At 34.8% G+C, this 25,259-nt stretch overlaps 1 protein-coding gene across 2 annotated transcripts in view; it reads left to right on the forward strand.

Moving 5' to 3' along the window:
* The window catches only part of SHOC2 (SHOC2 leucine rich repeat scaffold protein), a 90,353-nt gene that overhangs the window by 31,535 nt on the left and 33,559 nt on the right, over positions 1-25,259 (forward strand). For both annotated transcript variants that reach the window (XM_032423497.1, XM_032423496.1), the window contains exon 2: positions 10,635-11,579. In XM_032423497.1, coding sequence (XP_032279388.1) covers positions 10,877-11,579 — 703 coding nt within the window. In that variant the 5' untranslated portion in view covers positions 10,635-10,876. The remainder of the gene's footprint in view (positions 1-10,634; positions 11,580-25,259) is intronic.

Genomic DNA, 25,259 nt, shown 5'->3' on the forward strand with positions numbered 1-25,259 from the left:
AAATTGAGTCCCCACATCGGGCTCTCAGAATCCACTCAGTGTGGATTCTGCTTGAGTTTCTCTCTCCTTTGTGTTCTTCTCCCCTGTGCATGCTCGCTCGCTCTCTTTCTAAAATAAATTTTTAAAAAAAAGGAAAGTTGAAATTAAGGTATAAAAATTATCTCTAAGATTTCTTACAGTTCGAAAAATTTTCTTACCTGTTTGAAAAATTATTTTTATTCTTGTATAAAGTTTTTTAAAACTTAAATTTCCTTTGACTTCTTTCATCTTTATGAAAAATAAAGATTTGGCTCTAGAAAAATCTTTTAATAACAATGCATTCTTTTTAATGTATACATATTGTCAGTAAAATACCTTATAAGTAGCTTCCTTTTGTGAGAAAGTCAGATGTAGTTGTAGCTTGTTTAATTGAAAGAAAAAGTTTTAGTTGACCTGCAGAATTAGACATCTGGGTAACCTTTTCAGGTGAGCTTAGAATTTTGTTCAGAGATTAAGAAAGCAAGGTATTCATTGGGCCCTTCTTCATCTACCTATTCTTTTTTTTTTTTTTTTTCATCCACCTATTCTTAAATGTTTATCTTCCCCAAGGTACCAGTATCTTTTTATTTTATATGCTCTCTGTGGATTTTCTCATTTCAAACCTTCAGGTGCCATTATGCTGTTGATACCAAGGCCATAAGTTTATTTCTAGCCTGCACCTTTCTGCTTTATTCCAAATCCTACTTTCTTTTCTTCTTCTTCTCCCCTTCCCCCCTTCCTCTTTTAAGATTTTATTTATTTGAGAGAAAACCAGTGTACAAGTGGGGGGAGGAGCAGAGGGAGAGGGACAGGCAGACTCCCTGCTGAGCACGTAGCCCTGCACAACTCGATCCCAGGACCCTGAGATCATGACCTGGACCACCCAAGTGCCTCTCCAAATCCTATTTTCAAGTGTAGACTAGAATAGGATAGCCTGGATATTTTCCCTGGAACCTCAGTAGAAGCCTGTCCAAAATTTTACAGTTTTTTCCCTTTCTGGTTCCCTAACTTGAATAATTCATGTTATATCTATCTGGTTGTTTAAGCCAGCAGTTTGACATTACTCTGGATCTCTTACTTCTCCTTAATACCATTCATCTCTAACTACTTTGATTCTGTCTCTAAAATGTCTCTTGAGTTATTCTCATGCACTACTGTTAACATCTGTTTGTAATTTAAACCAGTGGTTCTTAAATGCCTCAGACCTAATATCCTATTTACATAACAAATTATTTTGTAAAGCCCCTTTTACTATTCTGAAAGGATGGTTTACACTGAAACTATAATACACTGGTTAATTGAAAGGAAAAATAAGATACACATTTTGTTTGTCAATATGAAAATGCCCAGGCACAATACTAGAAAATAAGGAAGACTAAAGGCTTGTACATATATCATCATAACGGTTGCAAATGCAAACTTATATAGGTGTGTTGTGTTGGTGACTCAAATGCCAAGCTCTGTATGGGTGTCAGTGATTGTGAGAGTAATGAATAAAAAAAAAGAAATAATAATTCTTGAAGTACTAAGCTAAACAAAGTAGCTTTCCTTCTAGAATGTGGACGTTGTTATATTTCCTTAAAAGTATAAAAATAATTGGACTTCATATGTAAAATGGAGCTAGGTTCTAGGGGCGCCTGGCTGGCTCAGTTGGTAGAGCATGCAACTCTTGATCTTGGGGTCATGATTTTGAACCCCACATTGGGCATAGAGATTACTTTAAAAAATGGTGTTAGGTTCTAAGCACTCAAAATTATAAATAGATATTTCAACTAGTTATATACCTGATGGGCATTTAAAGGTTGTGCAACATGCAGGGATGGTTTTTTATACCTTCATCCCCTGCCCATTAAATGCCGACAGCACTTCCCTAAACATTGAGACAACCTAAAATGAACCAGAAATTCCAAAATACTCTTATTAAAAGTGGTTGAGGGGGCACCTGGGTGGCTCAATTGGTTAAGCATCTGATTCTTGATTTTGGCTCAGGTCTCATGAGTCATGGGATGGAGCCCTATGCCTTGGGCTCTACCCTCAGTGGGGAGTCTGCTTCTTTCCTCCCTCTCCCTCCCGTGCTGCCCCTCCCCCCCCAAGCTCGCTCTCTGTCTCTCTCAAATAAATAAATAAATCTTTAAAAAAGAAAAACGTGGTTGAATTTACCATTATCATATTTCACATGGCTTTATTACATGGTTTCCAAATTTGGTCCTGCATTTGGAATCACCTGGAAAACTCTTTGAACGTACAGATTGCTATTTCCTACCCCAGATATTTATTTTGGTAGCATTCTTGGGTTTAGGATTTCTATGCTCCCCAAATGATTCTTCTAGAACATGTCTGGTGCTGATTTGAGAGCGTTTGAGAATCAGTCATTAGATTTTGTAGTAGCCCTCTAATTTTTCTGTCTTCCTTTTGTACCTCTGATCTTTTAAAATCATTCAGAACAATATCAGGTAGGTGTTCAAAAATAGTTCTGTGAGATGCCCTTTTCTTTAGGAATACTTTAATGGCTCTTCATATTTACTCTTAGCAGCCCCTGAAAGTACCCTTCTGGAATATTAGGGTTTGAAAATTGTGGTGCTGCAGAATAAAGTCCAAATTACTAAATTTGAATACTCAGGTTTTCAAGATTAGACAGTCTGGATTTTCAACCTTATTTTGGGGCCTAAACTCCAACGTAGAAAAACTGCTTATGGTTCCTGGGTCTGGATGATATTCCTGTGCACACAGTATCTGCCCATCCCTACAGAATGAATTTGTGAACCCCTATTCAATTTTGAGGATTCAATTGTAGCCTCATCACAATACTTTCCTCCCACCCCTCCTTCATCTCTGTGCTCTCATATTACCTTTCCCAAAGTTTTATAACTTGTCTGTTTCCCTCTCTTTGTAACATCACTGAAAGCAAAGATTTTTTTTGTTTGATTGGCTTTTCTAGCCCCAGATATAGTTTAGTACCTGACTCATAGGTGCTTGGTGAATGAGTGGGTGATTGGAAGGATGATAAGTTTGTACTAGATGATCTCACAGGCTTTTCTAGTTTCAATATTGATGATATGAAAATGATTGATAATTTCTTTTACCAAGAAAGTATGTGCATTGTTTACCTTTTAATTTTTATTTATGTACTATGTAGCTTTTAATCTAAAACAAGACATGAATATTTTTTATCATGGTGGCTATACGGGTGAACCATATTGGCATAACACTGAGGTAAATAATATTAGATATAATGGATCGTGAATAATATTTACATGGCAGGTATTGAAGGTTAACTTGTACACAGTGCATTGAAAGAATATAATCTATTTTCATAGGTCTACTTTGACATGGTGAGAGTTTATTCTTTTTAATAGAGTACCAAACTGTTTTCAGAATTGGGAAAACTTTTACAATCCCACTAGCAGTGAGTTAGGATTCCAATTTTTCCACATCTTTCTCAATGAACTGTTTATGTATGTCTTACTAGTATTCATTTTCCATACATATATTGTTTATAAAAATGCCTGAGTAAATAAAGTTTCTGTGCATTGCTTCTTTACCATATTGCCAGAACTGTGCTCCAGACTAGTCTCTGGCTCCCTACCTCCTAATATAGTTAGAACTCATTTACCTTTTCTTCTTCTTTCTTTCTTTTTTTTTTTTTACCGTTTATTTTTCTACAGTAATGTTCACCTTTGATTCTGTAATACATGTCAGTTATATCACTTACGTTTAAATCTTATCAGGTGGATTATAAAATAATGAAATTCTCTATTTCCAACAAAGGAACTATTGGAACTGTCCTTTTAATTTGACCCTCAAATTCTAAGAGCAATGGTGTGACATTAGCACAACACTACTTACTGGATATTGGCAGGTTGTACCTCAGACTTATGGTAGCATGTCTGATGACACTGCAGATGTTTTTCTCAATCCATTCCATTTAATTTTTCTTTCTTTTTTTACTAAAAGGTCAGTTTATGTTAGATATGGTGACAAGTAAAACTGGAGTTACTGAGTATTTTGATGTATAATGGCCAAGCTTTTGAACTAATTCTAGTTAAATTATCTTTTAACTTTATCTAGAAGACAGAGGGGAATGTATGCTTAGGGTGTTCTTGATTTACTCACCATTATTTTATGAATGATAATTATATTAACTAAAGTGCATTTAAATGTATTTGTACTTAAAAGAAAGAATTTTTTCTTTCCTGGTAATGTTTATGAAATATCTACCTTCCCAAATTGAATGGTATCTGTGAATGGGTATATTTTTTATCTGATACTGAACAAGATTGAGAAAAATCTTTTTTCTAGCCAATATGAATTGTTATTCATTTATTTTTTAAAAATTGTTATTTTCAAAAATTTTTTTTTTCTAAAATGTCGTTTTTAAACTTCCATTTTATTGAAAAAAATTCAGTGTGCTTTTTTATAATTTACATATGGTAGATTTGTATTGACCATTGTATTTTATTGTTTACATTTTTCTTTTGAAATAATTGTAGACTGATAGAATTTTTAAAAATAGTACAGAGAGTTCCCTTGTACTTTTCACTTATTATCCACCAATAACAACATCTTATGTAACTATAGTACAATTATCAAAATCAGGAAATTGACATTGGTACATTACTATTAAGTAAACTACAGTCTGAGATTTTACCAGTTTTTCCAGGCAGTCTTTTTTTGGAGGGGGGATGTTGATAGTCCTATGAAATTTGAAAACTTATACAGATTCTTTTTTTTTTTTTTAAGATTTATTTATTTATTTTAGAAAGATAGAGCAGGGGGCATAGGAGCAGTGGGAGAGGGAGAATGAGAATCCCAGGCAGGCTCCCTGCTGAACGCAGAGCCCAGTGTGGGGCTTGATCCCAAGACCCTGAGATCATGACCTGAGTTGAAACCAAGAGTTGGATGCTCAACTGACTGAGCCACCCAGGCACTCTGAAAACTTGTACAGATTCTTATAACCACCACACAAAGTACACAACTGTTTCATCAGTTCAAAGAAACTCGCACATGTTACCCCTTTATAGTCATACTCTCACCCAATCCTAAGCCATAGCAACCACTGATTTGCTTTCCATAAGTATAATTTTGTCATTTAAAAATACTATATGGACAGAATCATACAGAATCACACATATTAACTTTTTGATACTTTTTCACTCAGCATAGTGCCCTTGAGATCCATCCCAGTTTTTGTGTGCAAGGATAGTTTGTTCCTTTTCCTTTTTATTGTTGAACAGTATTCTATTGTGTGGATGTACCACAGTTTATCAGTTCACCCAATAAAAGGCATTGGGGTAACTGTTTCCACTTCTGGGGCATTACAAATAAAGCTGCTATGAATGTTTGTATATATATTTTTGTGTCAACCTAAGTTTTCACTTCTCTAGGATAAACACCTATGGGTATAATTTCTGGGTTGTATGTTTATGAGAAATTGCCAAATTTTTTTCCAGAGTGGCTATACCAATATACATTCTCATCAGCAATGAGTGATTGATCCAGTTTCTCCACATTTTCACCAGCACTTGGTATCATCCATATTTTTTATTTTAGCTCTTCTAATAGACATGCAGTTATATTTGCATTTCCCTAACGACTAATGATATTGAACATCTTTACGTGTATGTCTTTAGTGGAGTGTCACTACAAGTCTTTCACCTCTTTTCTAATTGGATTGATTGTTTTCTTACTATTTAAAGGACTCCTTTATATATTTCGGATACATTTTCTCCCAGACTGTAGCTTCTTTTCATTGTCTTCATAGTCCTTTGACTAGAGAGAGAGAACTTTTCTTGGACCTTTTTTTTGGTAGGTACTTACTGGTGTTTTTGGATTATGTGCTTCTCTACTGCCAGGCCGGGATATGTAGGAAACAAGAACAACAACAACAAAAAAAGAACTCACCAACAGGTTATCTCTCCTTCAGCCAGAGTCCCTAGCCACTGTACCTTCTTTTCTCTACCTTTCAGAATCTTCTGCTAGTTGCTTTATGTATTTTGTCCAGGGTTTTAGGTTATAATTAATGGGAGGAACAGGGTAAAATGGGCTTATTCCATCTTGTTTGGAACCAGAAGTCCTGTTCATTATAATTCAAGATCCAATATTGTACAGCTTTCACATTCACATTTAAGGTAAGACTAAGGAAGATATTTAGCGTATGTGGCCTATTGATGTGTTTTTTAAAAATAATTGTTACATGTGATGATTATCATTGTAGTCTATACCAAGAATAGATTTTGTTAGGCTAGTGCTTTCTCACTTCCATCTCCCCTCCAGTCCTCCTTCCCCTAGATTTTAGGAAATTGTAGCTATTTTAGAAATAGCTAAAAGTAATGTTGAGTGTATTATAAGAACAAGGACATTTTTTTTTTTACTTCTTACATCCAGTTTGCATACAAGATACAGTTCCTGAAAGGAATGATTTGAAATACGAAACAGCGACCTGGAAAACTGTCACTGGAGGGCCAAATTCAGTATGTGGCCTCTTTTGGTAAACTTTTATTGAAACACAGCCTCATGTAGTCATTTACAACTGTCTAGCTGTTTTCATGCTAAAGTGATGGAATTGAGCACCTGTAACAGAACTTCTGGCCCACAAAGCATTTAATATATGGCCCTTTACAGGAAAAGTATGCTGACCCCTGGCTTAGAAGGTATTGAGGCCTAAAGTATTATAATCAGCATCCTCATGCAATTATGATTTGGATAGCTGTCTTTGAAATACAGCATGGTATAGTGGAAAGAACATATATGGGCTTAGAGTCAGTTAGACCTGGTTTTGAATTTTTCCTTACTTACCAGGTATCTGACTATAGTGCCTCAATTTTCTTGTCTATAAATTGGAAATAGAGGAACTCTTCTACTTAAGAATTTGAAGTTGAGAGTTTTCATAATTTAGAACATAACTAAGTACCTGAGAAAAAATTTTATCAACTAAGACTTCTGTCAACAGATAGAATTGGTAATATTTTGTATCATTTTTGGACAAATGATAAAATGGACTCAAGAAACCAAGTGGAGACACTTTTAATATCTTTCTTGATGTGGTTGTGAAAATTTGAAATAAGATAAAAGTTCATGTCAAGTGCTCTATGTATGGTAGTTATTAGGTGGTAGGGAATAGAGGAATCTTTGGGAGTGATGAAGATCCCAATATAAAAACACCATTGCTAGCCTCAGCTTAGTAATTGGTGCAATTTTACGCTTTTTCACTTAGATTTTAAGCATTTTTAGAATGGGTACTGTCACTTTCTATTACATAACTGGGTGCAAGAGTCAAATTTTGTGCAAATATAACCGTCTCCCACAATGTTATAAAGGGATTTTTAAAAAAATCTGTTGAATAGTTTATTTCCAAGAAACATGAAAGATTACTCCCAATCCTATTTTTCTTGTCCAGAAAAGTTTAGTGGTGTCACCTGATTCAGATCTGGATTAGACCCAGAACTTAATTTGAGACTGTCAAGTCATTTGTTAGTTATCTTAGACAACATATATTTTTACTGGATGTGAAAATTTTTTAGTTAATAGTCAAGCCCGATTAGTTAGTTAATTCCTTTCAGTATGGTGATGTCAAAGTCCAAATTCAGTTCTCTGTAACTAGTTATATTTTTATGAACAGTACCTGAACTGTATACCAATAAATCTCATTAGGTATAAGAATTATAGGATGAGTATGTGGGGTCAGTTCAAATCCATCATTCTTGCAGGGAAACTGTCAAATAGTTCAAGTATCTCTAGAATGAGCTTCAAATATATTATGGTATTTATATATTATGGGAAGTCTCTTTTCAAACTTCAGTGGAAACTAAATTATTAATAACTTGTTTTGTCATTAATACAATTTCTTCCCTGACCCACTCCTTTATCCTCAATTTTCATTTTTATTTTATTTTTTTATGGAACCATTTTTAACATAGTAGTATCATGTATATAACATACAAATATTTATGTAGTTCTTGGGTTTTCATTTTATTTTTTTTAAGTAATCTCTACACCCATTGTGGGGCTTGAACTCACTGGCCACCCCCTCAGTTTTCATTTTTAGAATAATATTTAAGAAATACAATAGTAAATATACCAGTGTTCAGATGTTCAGTGTTAAGATTTGGTTATATCCTGTATTTCCAAACTTGATAAGCATTTGCTGAGACATTTCTTATTAAAACAAATGTTTCCTAGATTCCTCTTCCTAAAGATTCCAGTTCAGTGGTTTAGGGTAGAGCCTGGGAATTTATCTTTTTTAAACCAGTATCCCAAGTTTATTTTATTTTTTTATTAGGGAAGTTTGGGAAACCTCAGAATAGGAGATCAAGGATTCCATCTTTAAAAATGCCAATTGTGTGTTTAGAAAAGTGTTATTTTTAACTCATAAAAATGCTTTTAGATCTAATTATTAAGCAGAAGCATTTAGTTTTAGCATTTAGCATTTAGCAAAACTTTAGTTTTGCTAGTATACTTCATGAGAGGCTAGATTTGTTCTTTAATATGTAACATCTTTTTTATACCATCTTTTTTATACCATCTGCATCTCGCTTGAGATTTAGTACATACATATCTTGCTAAATAGAAATTTGATTTTCAGAAACTTGGCATAATGACATTTCTTACATACAAATTGATAAGCAATGTCTGTATTCTGTCATCTGTGTATATATACTCCCATTATTCACTGTTGTATCATTTTAATAAATGTGCTTTCATTTTGGCTCATCAGCATTGCTTTCTCAATCAGTATCTCTGAAGGTTTTCTTAGTCTTTCTCCATTGTAGATCAAAATAATTGTTTTCTTTTTGAAGGGGTGGTGAGTAGTGGGGAGATAATAACTTTTCTGATGCGCTAGCAAAAATCATCATGTTTATTTAACTGTGGAATCTTATAGGCTGATAAAGTTCAAACTCTAGTCTGGAATTTACAGATCATTAATCTTCTACCCAGCTCCTATTATTACTGCACCCCTGAGACTTTGCTTCATCAAAGTTCCACCTTTTCACTTTCCTGTGGCAAACTAAGATCATTCTGTATTCTTGGCCTAAGTTACCCTTTCATTGTATCTGCCTGGACTGATTTGCCACCTTGTCTTTACTTGCTTGTACTTCTGTACACAACCTTTCTCAGACATTTTGACTGATGTCAGTTTTCTCAAAAGAGCAATAGCATATATCATTGTCTGAGGATTTACTATACTATTTTATGTTGTTATATGTGAGTGTTTTTGGCTATCTCATTAAACTGTAACCTTGTATAAGGGTAGGGCTCACATCCTCTGTATAGAAATTCTTAGCAGGATCCTGTGCACTTAGACTATCAAATACTTTTGGTGGTTTCATAAAATTTTAACTTTTTTTAACTCCTTAAGCTAATCAGGTAGGATGTTAATCATTTTGTCTTTTTTTTTTTTTTAAAAGATTTTATTTATTTATTTGACAGAGAGAGACACAGCGAGAGAGGGAACACAAGCAGGGGGAATGGGAGAGGGAGAAGCAGGCTTCCCGCCGGAGCAGAGAGCCCGATGTGGGGCTCGATCCCAGGACGCTGGGATCATGACCTGAGCCGAAGGCAGATGCTTAACGACTGAGCCACCCAGGCGCCCCAATCATTTTGTCTTTAATCTTTAAGCCCTACTACCATATAAAGATCAATTACTTATAAAATTAATAACAGAGTCACAAGATACAAATTATATTTTAAATTTCAAAATGCTTAGGGAGGACTGACTCCTTCACAAAGATTTTACTCATCTTTTCAGCCTTTGTAATTCCTTTTGGTCAGTCATTTTACCAGTGAACTTTTTCTACTTTTTAGAACCCTTAAGAATTCTTATCACCATTCAGTTTCTAGTTTATAGACATAACTGGAGATTGCTCTTTGTTACTGTTTCCCAAGGTGGTCCCTAGATCTACCTGCATCGGAATCACCTAGAATGCTTATTAAAGTACAGATTCTTAATGTCCTTTTCCCTAAACTATTTGCTGTGCTCCGTACGTATTTCACTTTGCCATTTTGTTCTTTTGTGAGACTGTTCTTGATTCTATCATTATAGCCTTTGAAATCCTTTCTGTTACCTAAAGCTGTCAGGCAGTTAGTTGCAGATAGAGCAGTTTTAGTGTAGTGGTTAGGAACACAGGCTGTGGATATATACATTGGAATCTCAACTCTCTTGCTTTTCCAAGATCACAGGACTAGTTACTTAAAAGTATTTCTGTGCCTTGGTGTCCCTATTTTAAAATAGGGACAACAGTTGATCTCTTGGGCTGTTATGTGTATTAAATTAATATTTGTAAATTTCTTACAGTAGTGCTTGTACATAGAAAGCACTCAAACATTAGCTGCTATTATGATTTCTCTCACTTTTTAGTTTTTACAAACTTAGAGTAACTTGTATGCTTACCTTACCTCTTCTTGTTAGATTGTAAAGTTCTTGAAGCTAGGGGCCTGCCTTACCAATTTTTATAGTTTTTCAATGAATTTTGCGTAGTAGAAAGTGTTCAGTAAATATTTACTGCATCAAATCATAGAAGCATGGCCAAAGTTTCAGTAAGATTGTTTTTCAGAGCCCATTTACTTAATATAAATTATAATCTAAAGTAATTTAATATTCTTTTTGTATTGTATTTCAGGAATTCTAATGAATCATTGACCAGCACCATTTTACCCGTTGGAACAAGTTATCAGAAATGGGCATAGTGCTTTTAGATCCAACATGTAACAGATGGCCATTACTCCATGGTGATTACTTCTTCAAGCCAACACCTTTTTTGATTGTGTAGGATCTTTGTCTCTTCATCTTTGAATTCCATTTACTGTTGTTGGCAAATAAAACGAAGGAGTTCATGTAGTTTTTGCCCAAGCTTGAGTCATCATGAGTAGTAGTTTAGGAAAAGAAAAAGACTCTAAAGAGAAAGATCCCAAAGTGCCATCAGCCAAGGAAAGAGAAAAAGAGGCAAAAGCCTCTGGAGGTTTTGGGAAAGAGAGCAAAGAAAAAGAACCTAAGACCAAAGGGAAAGATGCCAAAGATGGAAAGAAGGACTCCAGTGCTGCCCAACCGGGGGTGGCTTTTTCAGTTGACAATACGATCAAACGGCCAAATCCAGCACCTGGGACTAGAAAAAAATCTAGCAATGCAGAGGTGATTAAAGAGCTCAACAAATGCCGGGAAGAGAATTCAATGCGTTTGGACTTATCCAAGAGGTCTATACACATATTGCCATCATCAATCAAAGAGTTGACTCAATTAACAGAACTTTATTTATATAGCAACAAATTGCAGTCCCTCCCAGCAGAGGTGGGCTGTCTAGTAAATCTCATGACACTGGCTCTAAATGAAAACTCACTTACCAGTTTGCCTGACTCTCTTGATAACTTGAAGAAGCTGCGGATGCTTGATTTACGGCATAATAAACTGAGAGAAATTCCTTCAGTGGTGTATAGACTAGATTCTCTCACCACTCTTTACCTTCGCTTTAATCGTATAACTACTGTGGAAAAGGACATCAAAAATCTGTCAAAACTCAGCATGCTTAGCATTCGAGAGAACAAAATCAAACAACTACCTGCTGAAATTGGTAAGAGACCTTGGGTTACTACTATTTGTAGTATTATGCCAGATAATTATGTCAAGTGCTTTTCCATATCAGAAAATATCTGATACTTGCGTAAAAACAGCTGGTTTCTACATTTCATCTTCTTTATGTTTTACTTTAATTATTTAATTTTAGCAATTTTAGTGTATGGTTTGTTTATGTTATAAACTTAAGAAAGTGAGTTAGAATATAGATGTAGCTGGGCCTGTTTCACATAAACCTATTCTGCTTTCATTTTCACTGGAGAAAAGGTGAATTTGTAGCAATAAAAAAATGTTTCCCGAATTTTTAACTTGTTACCACCTATTTTAAAAATACTTAAAAAGTATAGTAGATTCATTAAGGCTACATTTTCCAGTTCTTTCACTTTTCCTTCTTTATCTGAAAAATGTGTAAATTCACATGACTCTCCTACATAATTTACTACAAAAGATTGGCATATCAGAGCCTTGTTAAAAAAAAAAAAGCAAAAGAATGGTAGTTTTATAAAAAACAGGAAATATATATATGTGTAAACAACTCAGTAAAAATATTTTTATATTTTAATTAGGGAATATAGTAAACCTTGACTTACCAGTTTTGAGAAATTGATAAAGGTATTTGTGGGCTCGTTTTATAACATATAAAAAAATTGGGATAAAAGTTAATTATGTAACTTTTTAAGGAAGGTTTTCTTATGAAAGGCAGATAAATTCTGAATAAAATAGGTGATTTAAAAATATTGTTGCTTGAGCATTGGTCTTATAGTGGGTGACAAAGGAAACTCGAGGAACTGCAGCTTTGTAGAGAGATAATATTCTGTAGGTGTGTTTAAAAATTTATTTAGCTTTGAAAAAGATACAGTTTAAGTTTTAGGTATGGTGTTTTTCTACATTTAACTCTCACCAGACACAAAATCTTAATTTAGTTTTGGTTTCATTAAATGTGTTTAGATAATCCATGATAGATTTTCCCAAACTGTAGTTTGAAAGTATGTCACTTATGAGATACTAAAATATCCTCAGAAATCTGAATGGAAATACTCCTTTTCATGTCTTCATATAGAAATGTGGTTGTTGATTGACTTTTGATTTCATACCAGATTCAGTTAAAATTTCACCAGTATATATGGTTCATTCTGAAATAGAATTACTAAAGAAAAGAGAAATGCTAAATTTTTATATAGAAATATCAAAATATCACATGTTATTTCCTGTTTTTGTTGTTATTATTTTGTGCATGTGTTATCCTCCGTCTGAAAAAGTTGGCTTTAATTCATGAGAGTCCTGTTTAGGATGTCTTTCCGTAGAGATGTTATCAAATTACCTAGGAATTAAGAACGTACATTTCTTATGTAAGAAATTATAGGATTCTTGGGGTGCCTGGGTGGCCTAGTTGGTTAAGCGATTGCCTTTGGCTCAGGTCGTGATCCTGGAGTCCCAGGATCGAGTCCCACGTCAGGCTTCATGCTCAGCGGAGAGTCTTCTTCTCCCTCTGACCCTTCCCTCTCTCCTGCTCTCTTTCTCTCTCTCTCAAATAAATAAATAAAATCTTAAAAAAAAAAAAAAAACTATAGGATTTTATTATTTTTTAAAAATATATATATTTATTTATTTATTGAGAGAGAGAGAGAGAGCACGAGAGTGGGGAGTATCAGAGAGAGAAGTAGACTGCCCACTGAGCAGGGAGCCCCATGCAGGACTCGATCCTGGCATTCCAGGATCATGACCTGAGCTGAAGGCAGTTGCTGAACCGATTGAGCCACCCAGGCGCCCTGAAATTACAGGATTTTAAATTTACTTCAGTTTGTTCATAGCATATAGATACAGCATTTTTACTAAAGTGAATGTATTTTTAAAAATTGGCAAATTTTAATTAAATGGTTGTGTCTGCCTCATCTTTTGACCTTTATTCCTAAGTTTGTAATTTTAAAAATAACCTTTGGATTTGTTTGAGTACCCTCCCACAATTAGTGGCATTATTAAAGTTTGTGTTCTTGTAATTTTTGTATTTCTGTAAAAATAGTAACTTCATAAATGTTATTTTATTCCAAGCAGGGCATCAGGTAGACAATAAACTGATTTTAAAGATAAAATTATTTCTTAAAAGGGTTGTTAAGATTTCTAAGGTTTAACTTAGATGCATGGATTTGGGGCAAACATTGCAGAAGTCTGCGTTATCTTTTCCTTAAAAAGAACAAGAAAATGTCCAGTGAAGCAACATAATCATAATAATAAAATAGCTGTTGTTTGAGCACAGTATGTCATGGTATACTTTGCATATTTTATCTCATTAAGTTTTTACAGTAACCTAAGGAAATAGACACTTCTTCCTCTATTGTATTGATGTAGGAACTGAAAATGTAGAAAGATTAGATAATTTACTAAAAGTCATGCAGCTAAGGGGGGGCGCCTTGGTGGCCCAGTCGTTTAAGTGTTGGCCCTTGGCTCAGGTCACAATCCCAGGGTCCCAGGATTGAGCCCCACATCAGGCTCCCTGCTCAGTGGAGAGCCTGCTTCTGTCTCTGCCCCTCCCTCCTGCTCTGTGCTCTCTCTCTCTCTCAAAAAATGAAATCTTAAAAAAAAAAAAGTCATGCAGCTAGGAAGTTGAGAGTCAGGATTTTAACCTAGGTCTTAACTGTACTACCCCAACTAGTCTAGAAGAGTGGATCCCACTCTCAGAGTTTATGACTTATACTCTGGCAGGTTCAGGGGATCTGTACTTCTCAAAGAATAAGCTTGGTTATTCTGTCTGTAGCTGCAATTAAAAGCCATTGCTTTAGTTTTTTTTTTTTTTTTTTTGGTGTTTTTTGAGGGAGGAGGATGTTAGCTTAATGAAGATATAATTCACATACCATACAGTTCATACATTTAAAGTGTACAGTTAAGGGGCGTCTGGGTGGCTCAGTCGTTAAGCGTCTGCCTTCGGCTCAGGTCATGATCCCAGGGTTCTGGGATCAAGCCCCACATCGGGCTCCCTGCTCAGCGGGAAGCCTGCTTCTCCCTCTCCCACTCCCCCTGCTTGTGTTCCCTCTATCGCTGTGTCTCTGTCAAATAAATAAATAAATCTTTAAAAAAAAATAAAGTGTACAGGTCAGTGGGTTTCAGCATATTCAGAGTTGTGCAACCATCACAAACAATCTTAGAACATTTTTATCCCTCTAAAAAGAAACTCTGTACCCTTTAGCAGTTACCCTTCTCTGTTTTCTTGAAACCCCTTAGCCCTAGGCAGACACTAGTTTACTTTGTTCCTATAGATTCGCCTCTTCTGGACATTTCATATAAATGGAATACTACAATATGTGGTCTTTGGTGACTGGCTTCTTTCACTTAGCATGTTTTCCAAAATTCCTCCAGGTTGTAGTATATATCAGTACTTCATTCTTTCTTATTGCTGAATGATACTCCATTCTATGAATATACCACATTTTATTTGCCCATTCATCAGTTGAACATTTGGGTTGTTTCCATTTCCTGGCTGTTGCAAATAAAATTACTCTGAACACTTGTATCCGAGTTTTTGTGGACATTTGTTTTCATTTCTCTTGGGTTATATACCTAAACATGGAATTACTGAGTCATATGGTAACTCTATGTTTAACCTTTTGAGGAACTTCTAGACTGGTTTCCTAAGTGGCTGCACTTTTTTATGTTCCCACCACGGTGTATGAGGGTTCTGGTTTCTCTACATCCTCAACATCCTTGCTATTGTCTTTTTCATTATAGCTATTCCATGAGTAAGAAGTGGTATTATGTGGTTTCGATTTGTAGTGTTTTGATGACTATAGATTTGTTTTTAATTTTTGAAAGCTATCTTTTATTATAAAGGAAAGACAAATAGTTATTTTCTGTGATGCAGATCTTGCTTTACTGCTTTTTTTAACCATCTGAGCCACCCAGGCGCCCTACTGCTTTTTTTAAAAAAGATTTTATTTATTTGAGAGAGAGTACATAAGCAGGGGGAAGGGCGGAGGGAGAGGGAGAAGCAGACTCCCCACTGAGCAGGGAGCCCGATGTGGGGCTCAATCCCAGGACCCTGGGATCATGACCTGAGCCGAAGGCAGATGCTTAACCAACTGAGCCATCCAGGTGCCCCGCTTTACTGCTTTTTTAATTACAGAAAATAAAATCCTGAGCCCTTTGAGAATGTTTATAAATTAAGACCCATGGGCAAAGGTCATGTAAAATGGAAATTTGACATTTTTTACAGTGTTCTGTACCTTTTTTTTTTTTTGAGGGGGGAGGGGCAGAAGGAGAGCGAGAAAGAGGATCTTTTGTGTGTGTGTGTGTGTGTGTAAGTAAGCTGTTTTAATTAAATTATCCATAGCATTTTTTCCCTGGTATTTTGTTTTTGTTTTTGTTTTTTAACATATAATGTATTATTTGTTTCAGGGGTACCGGTCTAGGATTCATCAGTCTTACACAATTCACAGCACTCACCATAGTACATACCCTCCCCAATGTCCATCACCCAGTCACCCCATCCCTCCCACCCCGCTGCATTCCAGCAACCCTCAGTTTGTTTCCCTTGATTAAGAGTGTCTTATGGTTTGTTTCCCACTCTGGTTTCGTCTTGTTTCATTTTTCCCTCCCTTCCCCTATGATCCTCTGTCTTGTTTCTCAGATTCCTCATATCAGTGAGATCATGTGATACTTGTCTTTATCTGATTGACTTATTTCGCTTAGCATAATACCCTCTAGTTCCATCCATGTTGTTGCAAATGGCAAGATTTCATTTTTTTGATGGTTGCATAATATTCCATTGTATGTATATATGTGTATATGTGTATATATACACACACACACACCACATTTTCTTTATCCATTCATCTGTTGATGGACATCTAGGCTCTTTCCATAGTTTGGCTATTGTGGACATTGCTGCTATAAACATTGGGGTGCATGTGCCCCTTCGGATCACTACTTTTTTATCTTTGGGGTAAATACCCAGTAGTGCAATTGCTGGGTTGTAGGGTAACTCTATGAGAAAGAGGATCTTAAGCATGGGTCTCGATCTCACAACCCTGAGCCGAAATCAAGAGTCGGATGCTTAATCGACTGAGCCCCCGAGGCTCCCCAAAAGTGTTACATACCTTTACTGTAGTTTGACTTACTGCAGCAACCCATAACAGGAATTTACAATTCAAAATATATGCTAATTATCATTTTGTTAAACTTCTCTCTCTATATATTAGATTTGCATTATTATAGATATATATTAGATTTATATTATGCATATTAAATTATTTTCTTGTCATATGGGTACACCACTTTCAGTCATGCCATCTAGCAATATATTTGGAGGAATATGAAAAATTATAAGTTCTTGAAATATAGCCTACTGTTTAGTTTAAATAATATATTTGGAATTTAGCCATTATACAAGCTGCGTTGCTTTCTAGGGAACTATATTAAAATCAGAACATCTATCTGTTTCAGCATTAATGGCATCTTTATTAATGCTGTGTGATTTCATACCAGTGGTACATATTCACATGGGTGAACACTGGCAGAAAACAGTAAAAGAATACTAAACAGACAGTAAATGTAACCATATGAGGAGCCAGAGATAATACACCAGAATAGCCAAGAAAACTTCATTTGGTTATATTCATTTACCTTTTTGTGTGATAAGGCATGGACACATAAAGTAAATGTCCTGTCTTTTGTGTTTAGTAGTAGGTGGAACTCCTAGTCATTGCTTTCTTTTACAGGTCAGTGTTCTATCCTTCCTCCCATACCTTCTTTTACCATTTTTTTTTTTTTATTTGGTTCTTTTTTTAAGATTTTATTTATTTATTTGACAGAGAGAGACACAGCAAGAGAGGGAACACAAGCAGGGGAAGTGGGAGAGGGAGAAGCAGGCTCCCCGCTGAGCAGGGAGCCCGATGCGGGACTCGATCCCAGAACCCTGGGATCATGACCTGAGCCGAAGGCAGACGCTTAACGACTGAGCCACCCAGGAATCTTGAAAGGGACTCTTCATTGTACACAAATACTGGTTCTGTTGGGTTTTATGTTAAAGATATGCCTTTGTAAAATTTTTTTTTTTGCCTGGGTGGATTAGAGTTAGGGCCATCAGGTAGTCAGTTTGAATAATTAGTTTAGGGAATTCTGGACAATGAAGTTTTAAAAGTGTTATTCTTCTAAGGAAGGAAATGGTTGCTCTTTGAAAAAACTCCATCTTTATCTCTTTCCAATATTCCTACAGTTTTCCTTCATTGAATTATGGGCTAGTTTATTATTTATTTATACACGAACCCTTTTTTATTCTTTATAAAAACAGCTAAGTTTATTCTTCCTACATTGTATAATCAATAAAATGCTACATCATTTATATATAATATACAATTTCATGTGAATTTGTCAGAATAACCCTTTTTGCTTATGAGAATGACCTGATACGTTAAAATATATGCTTTTTTGGGAACCCATATCATTTTACCCATTTTAAAGAAACAACTCTTACAGCACTCATATCTATAAGAAATTAGAATCAGCAAAAATTTTTTACCCATTTGACACAGTAACAGTTACTGAAAACAGAATTCCTACTATACTGAAGTACTGCTGTGTTATATTCTGTAAGTTAAGTGATATAATCAACATAAAAATATATCATCAATATCTATACAGAAATACTAAGGACAGAACCAGCAATTTTTTAAAAGTTGAAGAACCTTAGAGATTTTAATTCCCTATTTAATTTTCTGTGAATTTTTGTAGATAATAAATGGTAGGTTTTCAATAAATGGGGCTTGAAGGGAATTTAATGAAGCCCAATACTATTACCCATTTTTCAGTATTACTCAAATTTTAACCCTTAGTCCCTAAAATTCTTGAAATTCTCCCAGGACTGCCAGGAGTGATAAAATTGCTTTCATGGTCCGGGTAACATTATTTAATGGATCTCACTTGAGTGTTTTGTACAAGTGCTAATGAGGAACTTAGTTTGGCAGGAAAAAGAAATCAGGAAAGGGAATTCATGGTTGTTAATAAATAACTCCTTTTGATTGGGACTCCTCAAGAGATTCTAGAGACTTGGAAATGAACTGTCAGTTTATTGTCAGGTGTTTATTATCAGGTGTTTCACTGAACAACAAAAACGTATACAAGTTGTTATTGCTAAAGGAGGCAATAAGAGAACAGAAAATAATACTTAAGCCATCTTAGAAGGGTTTGATAGGATCAGAGAGAGGATACAATTGACTTTTCACCCTGCTGAGGTATAGGGAATTGTATTCTAATGACAGCAGGCTACCCATTCAAAGGAATATAGACACTCTTGTCCATGTTGCCTAGTTGGAGATGCCCTTGATTAGAAGAGCTACTGAAATCTTCTTTGCAATGAAAGGGAAAATTAAGCCTATAAGACAGATTTAAGTAATGTAATGTAGAAATTCTGATGTAAGTTCCTAAATCTGTTCAAGCTTGTGGTATTTCCAGCTTTTGTTAATTATGTGGTTTTACAAATTAGTAAGATTTGATGTGATTTTTTTATACAGCTAATCTCTGAATATTTGAAAATATTCCTGTAAGTTCAGGAACAAGAGTTGAAATTTTTTTAAAGATTTATTTGAGAGAGGGAGAGAGAGTGGGGGAGGGGCAGAGGAAGAGGGGGGAAGACAGAATCTTAAGGCAGGTTCCATGCCCAACCCAACATGGAGCCCCACTTGGGGCTGTCTCATGACCCTGAGATCATAACCTGAGCCGAAACCAAGAGTTGGTTGCTTAACCAGCTGCACCACCCAGGCAGCCCAAAGATGCTTATATTTTAAAAACAATTATTGTTCCTAGGGGCACCTGGGTGGTGCAGTTGGTTAGGCGACGGACTCTTGGTTTCAGCTCAGATCATGATCTCAAGGTCATGAGATGCCCCAAGTTGGGCTCCATGCTGGGTGTGGAGCCTGCTTAAGAGTCTTTCTCTCCATCTGTCCTTCCCTCCCTCTAAAAAAAAATAAATAACATATAAAATAAAATATAAGCATCTTTGATATGACTCAAAAGGGAAGGTCATATGACTTCACAGGGTAGGTCACAACTTATGAAACCTAATTGTTTACCAATATTTGAGTGCCTACTATATACATTTTAATAGGGTCTTTTTGTATTTTGCTAGATTTAATTTAACCCGTACTAAAATTTTGTTAAGGAATTTGTATCTATATTCATCATGGCTATTGATCTGTAATTCTTTCTCTCTCTCTTTTTTTTTTTTAAATAATGGTTTGCTGTAAGAGTAATGCTGGCTTCATATCAGAATGAGTTGGGAAGTGTTCCTCTTTTATGTTCTAGAGAGTTTGTGTAGAATTAGTATTATTTCCTCAAATGTTTAGAAGAATTTATCAGTTATACAGTCAGAGACAGATGTTTTCTTTGTAGGAAGGTTTTTAATTACTGATCTAATTTAATTTAGTTAATAGATACAAAGTTACCTGAGTTTTCTACTTTTCATTTGAATTTTGGTAGTTTGAATCTGTCAAAGCATTTGTCTATTTTCTATAATTTGTTGAATTTTTGGCATAAAGTTCATAATAGTTCTATATTATTCTTTTAATGTCATCAGTATAATTTGTAATCATGTCTCTCTTTCATGCCTCATATTGGTAATTTGGTCTTTCTTTGATCAGTCTGGCTAGAGATATATAAATTTTATTGGTCTTTTAAAAAAAACCCTGCTTTTGGTTTTATTTTTTTGTTCTGTTATCTTTGGGGTTTTTTTTTTTTATCTTTTTTGTTTGTTTTCTGCTCCTTATTTAGCTTTTTCTTTAGATTTAATATGTTCTTCTTTGTGTACTTTATTAGATTAATTTCAGACCTTTCTTTTCATTATATAAGCATTTCATTATAAATCTCCCAAGTACTATATTAGCAGCAGTATGCAGATTTTGATGTTGTATTTTCATTATTGTCTAGTTTAAAATATTTTCTAAATATCTCTTATTCTCCTGTAACCCATGGATTATTTAGAAGTGAATTGTTCAATTTTCAAGCATTCAAGAGATGTTTTCCAATATTTTTGTTACTGATTTATAAAATATGGCCTGTCTTACCAAATGTTCTATATGCAGTTGAAAAGAATATGCATTGTGTTGGGTTTTTTTGGAGCAAGGTCACATTAGTTGATATTATTCCTTCATTCTATACCACTATCAATTTTCTGTCCACTGTTTTTTCAATTAGTGAAAAAATAAGTGTTGAAGTAGCCAACCATACTAATAGATTTTTCTCCCACTAGTGCTATTAATTTTTGCTGCTTATATTTTGAAACTGTTATTACTTGTAGATATACCTAGGATTTTTTTTTTTTTTCCCAATGAGGTTACTTGTATCATTAAGAAATATCTGTCTGTATTTCTGGTAACATTCCTGGTAATTTTTTTTTTTTTTATGAATCCTATTTTATCTGATATTAATACAGCCACTCCAGGTTGCTTGTTAATTGGTACTTATATATCTTTTGCCATTCTTTTACCTTTTTGTGTCTTTACATTTAAAATGGTTTCTTACAGACAGCATATAGATCTTGTGGTTTTTAATTCTGGCAGTTTTTAAAATTTTTTTAATTTAAATTTTAGGTAGTTAACATATAGTGCAATATTGGTTTCTGGAGTACAATTCAGTGATTCATCACTTACTTACAACACCCACTGTTCATCATAACATATGCCCTTCCTAATTCCTATTCCCCATCTAGTCCATCCTGCACCCACCTCCCTCCGTCAACCCTCAGTTTGTTCTCTCTTGTTAAGAGGTTCTTATGGCTTGTTTCCCTCTCTCCTTTTTTTCTTTTCCCCCTTCCCATATGTTTATCTCTTTTCTTTCTTAAATTCCACATATGAGTGAGATCATATTAATCCTGGAAGTTTTTGTCTTACTTGAAGGGTTTAGACCATTTACATTTAATATAGTTTCCAACATGATTGCATTAAATCAACTATTTTCTATTTGTGCCATATGTTATTCTTTCTTCCCCCTCATTTCATGCCTTCTTTTAGATTGACTATTTTTATAAATTTCATTTTTCTCAGTTGTTGGCATATTAGTTATATATGTCTTTGTTACTTTGGTATCTGCTCTAGTATTTACAGTACATATCATAACAGTCTACATTCAAATTATATTATACCAATTCTCATATATCCTAAGAACATCACATAGAACACTTTTACTTCTTCCATCCTTTGTGCAATTATTGTCATGCCTTTTTATTCATATATTATAAATCCCATAATAATGCATTGCTATTATTCTTGTTTTAAATTTTATCCTTTTTAAGCTTTTCACTTTGAACAAATTTTAGATTTACAGAAAAGTTGTAAAACCAGTACACAGGGTTCTTATGTATCCTTACTCAGCTTCCTCTGTTATTAACATTCTACATAACCATTACACAGTGATCAAAACCAAGAAATTTACATTGGTACAATACTATAAGCTACAAATTTTATTTAGATTTCACCAATTTTTCCACTAATGTCCTTTTTCTGTTCCAGAATCCTACATTACATTTAATAGTCATATGTCTGTAGTCTTCTCCAACCTGTGGAAAGATTTTTGAAAGTCTTTCCCTTTCTTTCATGACATTGATACTTTTGAGGAGTACTGCTCAGGTATTATGTAATCACTCATTTTTTGTTTATGTTTATTTTCTCATGACTAGTTTGACATTATGTGTTTGGCAAGAATGCCACTGAGGTGATTATGGTGCTTTTCCCAGTGAATCATATCAAGAGATATATGATGTTGATATATCTCATTGCTGGTGATTTTGACCTTGGTTATGGTGATTTTTACTGTGCTGCTCTACTTTAAAGTTAGTAATTTTTTCTTCTTAATAATTAAGCTAAGGAGTGCTGGTTTTTAGTCTATGCCAATATCTTGTTTTTCCTTTATCTTTTGCTCCCTGATTTTGACATTCATTGGTGGATCTTGATCTTCCCTGAATCAATTATTACTGTATTCTAATGGTGATTTTAAAAAATTTCCCTCATTTCTTTTACATTAATTGATATTCTTCTATAATGAAAAGCTGTCCTTTCTCTCTCTCATATATTTATTTATTCCATTACTTAAATTATATCAGTCTGGACTCATTGTATTCTGTGGGTTCCAGTCCAGTATGATTTTTATTATTTTATTGCCCAGCTTGTTCCACCTTTAGTTATTGTGGACTCTTTTAGGTTGGTTCCTGTGCCTTTTGTCATGCCATCATCCTTCTTGGTTATCTTTTAAAGAGATTAAAAAATGCAAGAAAAACAAAAAAACCTCTTTCATAGTTACCTCCATGAATTTACCATTTCTAGTACTTTAATTCTTTGTGTAGATCTGAATTTCTACCGGTTTTCTTTTTTTCCAAAGAACTTCCTTTAATATATATTGTAGTGCAGGTATGCTCCTAATGAATTCTGCAGGCTTTTGTTTGTTTCAAAGCCATTTGCTTTTATTTTTGAAAGCTATTTTTCTTGGTATAGAATTCTAGTTTGACAGCTTTCCTTTTCTTTTTTCCCCCTTTTTTCTGTATTTTATACTTCTCTCTCCTATCTCTCTGGGTTTTATTTTTTCTGGCTTGCCTAGTTTTGAGCAGCAGTTTTGCTGATATTCTTTTCTTTGTTTCTGTGTTTTGGTCTTTTTCTCTGTATATTTAAAAAATGTTTTTCTTTCTCCCTGGTTTCCAGCAATTTGTTTACAATGTGCCTCTATTTGGTGTTTTTCATGTTGCTTCTGCTTGGAGTTTATGAGCTTCTTGGATCTGTGGGTTTGTGGTTTTCATCAAAGTTGGAAAGATTTAGGCCATTATTTCTTGAAATTTTCTTGATTTTTGGCGCCTTCTTTGCTTTTTTATTCTGTGGATTTCTAACTACATGTATAGTAGATCTCTTTTTGTTACCTTTCAGGTCATTGATAGTCTATTCATTTTTTGTGTGTGTTTTAGATTGTTTCTATTGCTATTTTTTATTGCTATATATAATTTCTTTTTCAGTGTCTAAATCTATTGTTAATCCATGCAAATGAAATTTTAATTTGAGATATATTTTTCCGAGATTTAGTCTTGATATATGGTCTTTATTTTTATAGTATGGCCCTTTTGGGATTTTGTTTTCTGACCTTTCTAACTTGGCAGGACTGAAATTCCAAAAACTTACCCACTACAGATGGCAGCTGTCAAAATCTCTGTTTGGTTCTTTTGCCTTCTAGCTGTTGTTTTTCCCCTGGGCTCCTTGCAGTCTTCTCTTCCATAGTTGTACTTTTGGAGTCAGTCAAAAATTTGAGGGGTATGTATATGCAGATTTTGGGACTCCACTCTTTGTGGTTTCCTTCTTTCCAGGATATCCAACTTTGAATTCCAGCCACTGTCATAGACCCTAGACCTTGTCCTCTGGCTTCTCAGCCCAGTAGGACTGTGGCTTTCTACTTGAGATTTATTTTCTGCTGCCAGATTTGTGAGTAACTTCATGGTAAAAAGCCTTAATAAATGTGGATCTTACTGAGTGTAATTTTTTTATATAACTTATCTGCTGTTCATAAGAAATTACTCTGAAACATAGCTCTGAAAAGAACACTCATTTACTACTGTCTTACAGTTTCTTTGTTCAGAATCAGGCATAGCTGGGGGGTGGGGGGATGGGTTAGCCTGGTGATGGGTATTAAAGCAGGCACGTATTGAATGGAGCACTGGGTGTTATATGCAAACAATGAATCATGGAACACTACATCAAAAACTAATGATGTAATGTATGGTGATTAACATAATAAAATTAAAAAAAAAAGAATCAGGCATAGCTTAACTGGATCTTCTGATTCAGGGTTTCCTCCCAAGATCTCTCACTCAAGGTGGTAGCCAGGGCTGGGGTGTCATCTGAGGGCGTGTCTGGAAAAGGCTCCACATCTGAGCCCATATGATTGTTTTCAGGATTCAGTTGCTTGCAGGTTGTTGGACTAAGGGCTTCAGCTTCTTGCTGGCTGTTGGCTGGAAACTGTCCTCAGTTCTTTGCCACATGGATCTCTCCAGCATGGCAGCTTGCTTTATCAAAGGTGCAAGCTGAGAAGGCAATAGAAAGAGTGGTAGCAAGATGAGAGCACAGTCTTTTGTAACCTAGTCACAGATGTGACATCTCATCACTGTTATTATATTCTCTTCATTGGAAACATGTCACTGAGTTCAGTGCACACTCAAGGGAGGGTTAATTATGCAGTGTATACAATTATACATGGGACAGGGTCATTGGGGCCATCTTAAAAGTCTGCCTACCACAGTCCCCTTTTTGCAAGAGTTGAATTTGTTCTAGTTTCTGCTTTGAGTCTCTCTGCATGCTTTTGTATAGTGTTTTTAAAAGAATTTATCCAGGACTCCACAATTACCATTAGCCAGAAGACCAGTATTTGACTCTTTGGATATTAACCCCAACTCCCTCTTTGGGACAGAAATGTTCTGTCATGACAACATTTTCTTCAGAACTGTATATTATTTTTTCCCTAATTAACCAAAAATTGTTACCTATATATCTCACTGATATCTCACATTCAGCCTGATCAAAATATAACTCCTCACCAAACACTTCTCTTCCTTTTGGATTCTGTTTCTCTCTTTTAATTACATCATTATCTTCTCTGTCAACTCAGGTTCAAGATCTTGGAATCAGGATTTTTTTTTTTCCCCTGTTCTAGATCATGTCAAAGTGTG

The sequence above is a fragment of the Phoca vitulina genome, unplaced genomic scaffold, assembly GCF_004348235.1.
Source record: "Phoca vitulina isolate PV1807 unplaced genomic scaffold, GSC_HSeal_1.0 scaffold28, whole genome shotgun sequence".
Taxonomy (NCBI): Eukaryota; Metazoa; Chordata; class Mammalia; order Carnivora; family Phocidae; genus Phoca; species Phoca vitulina.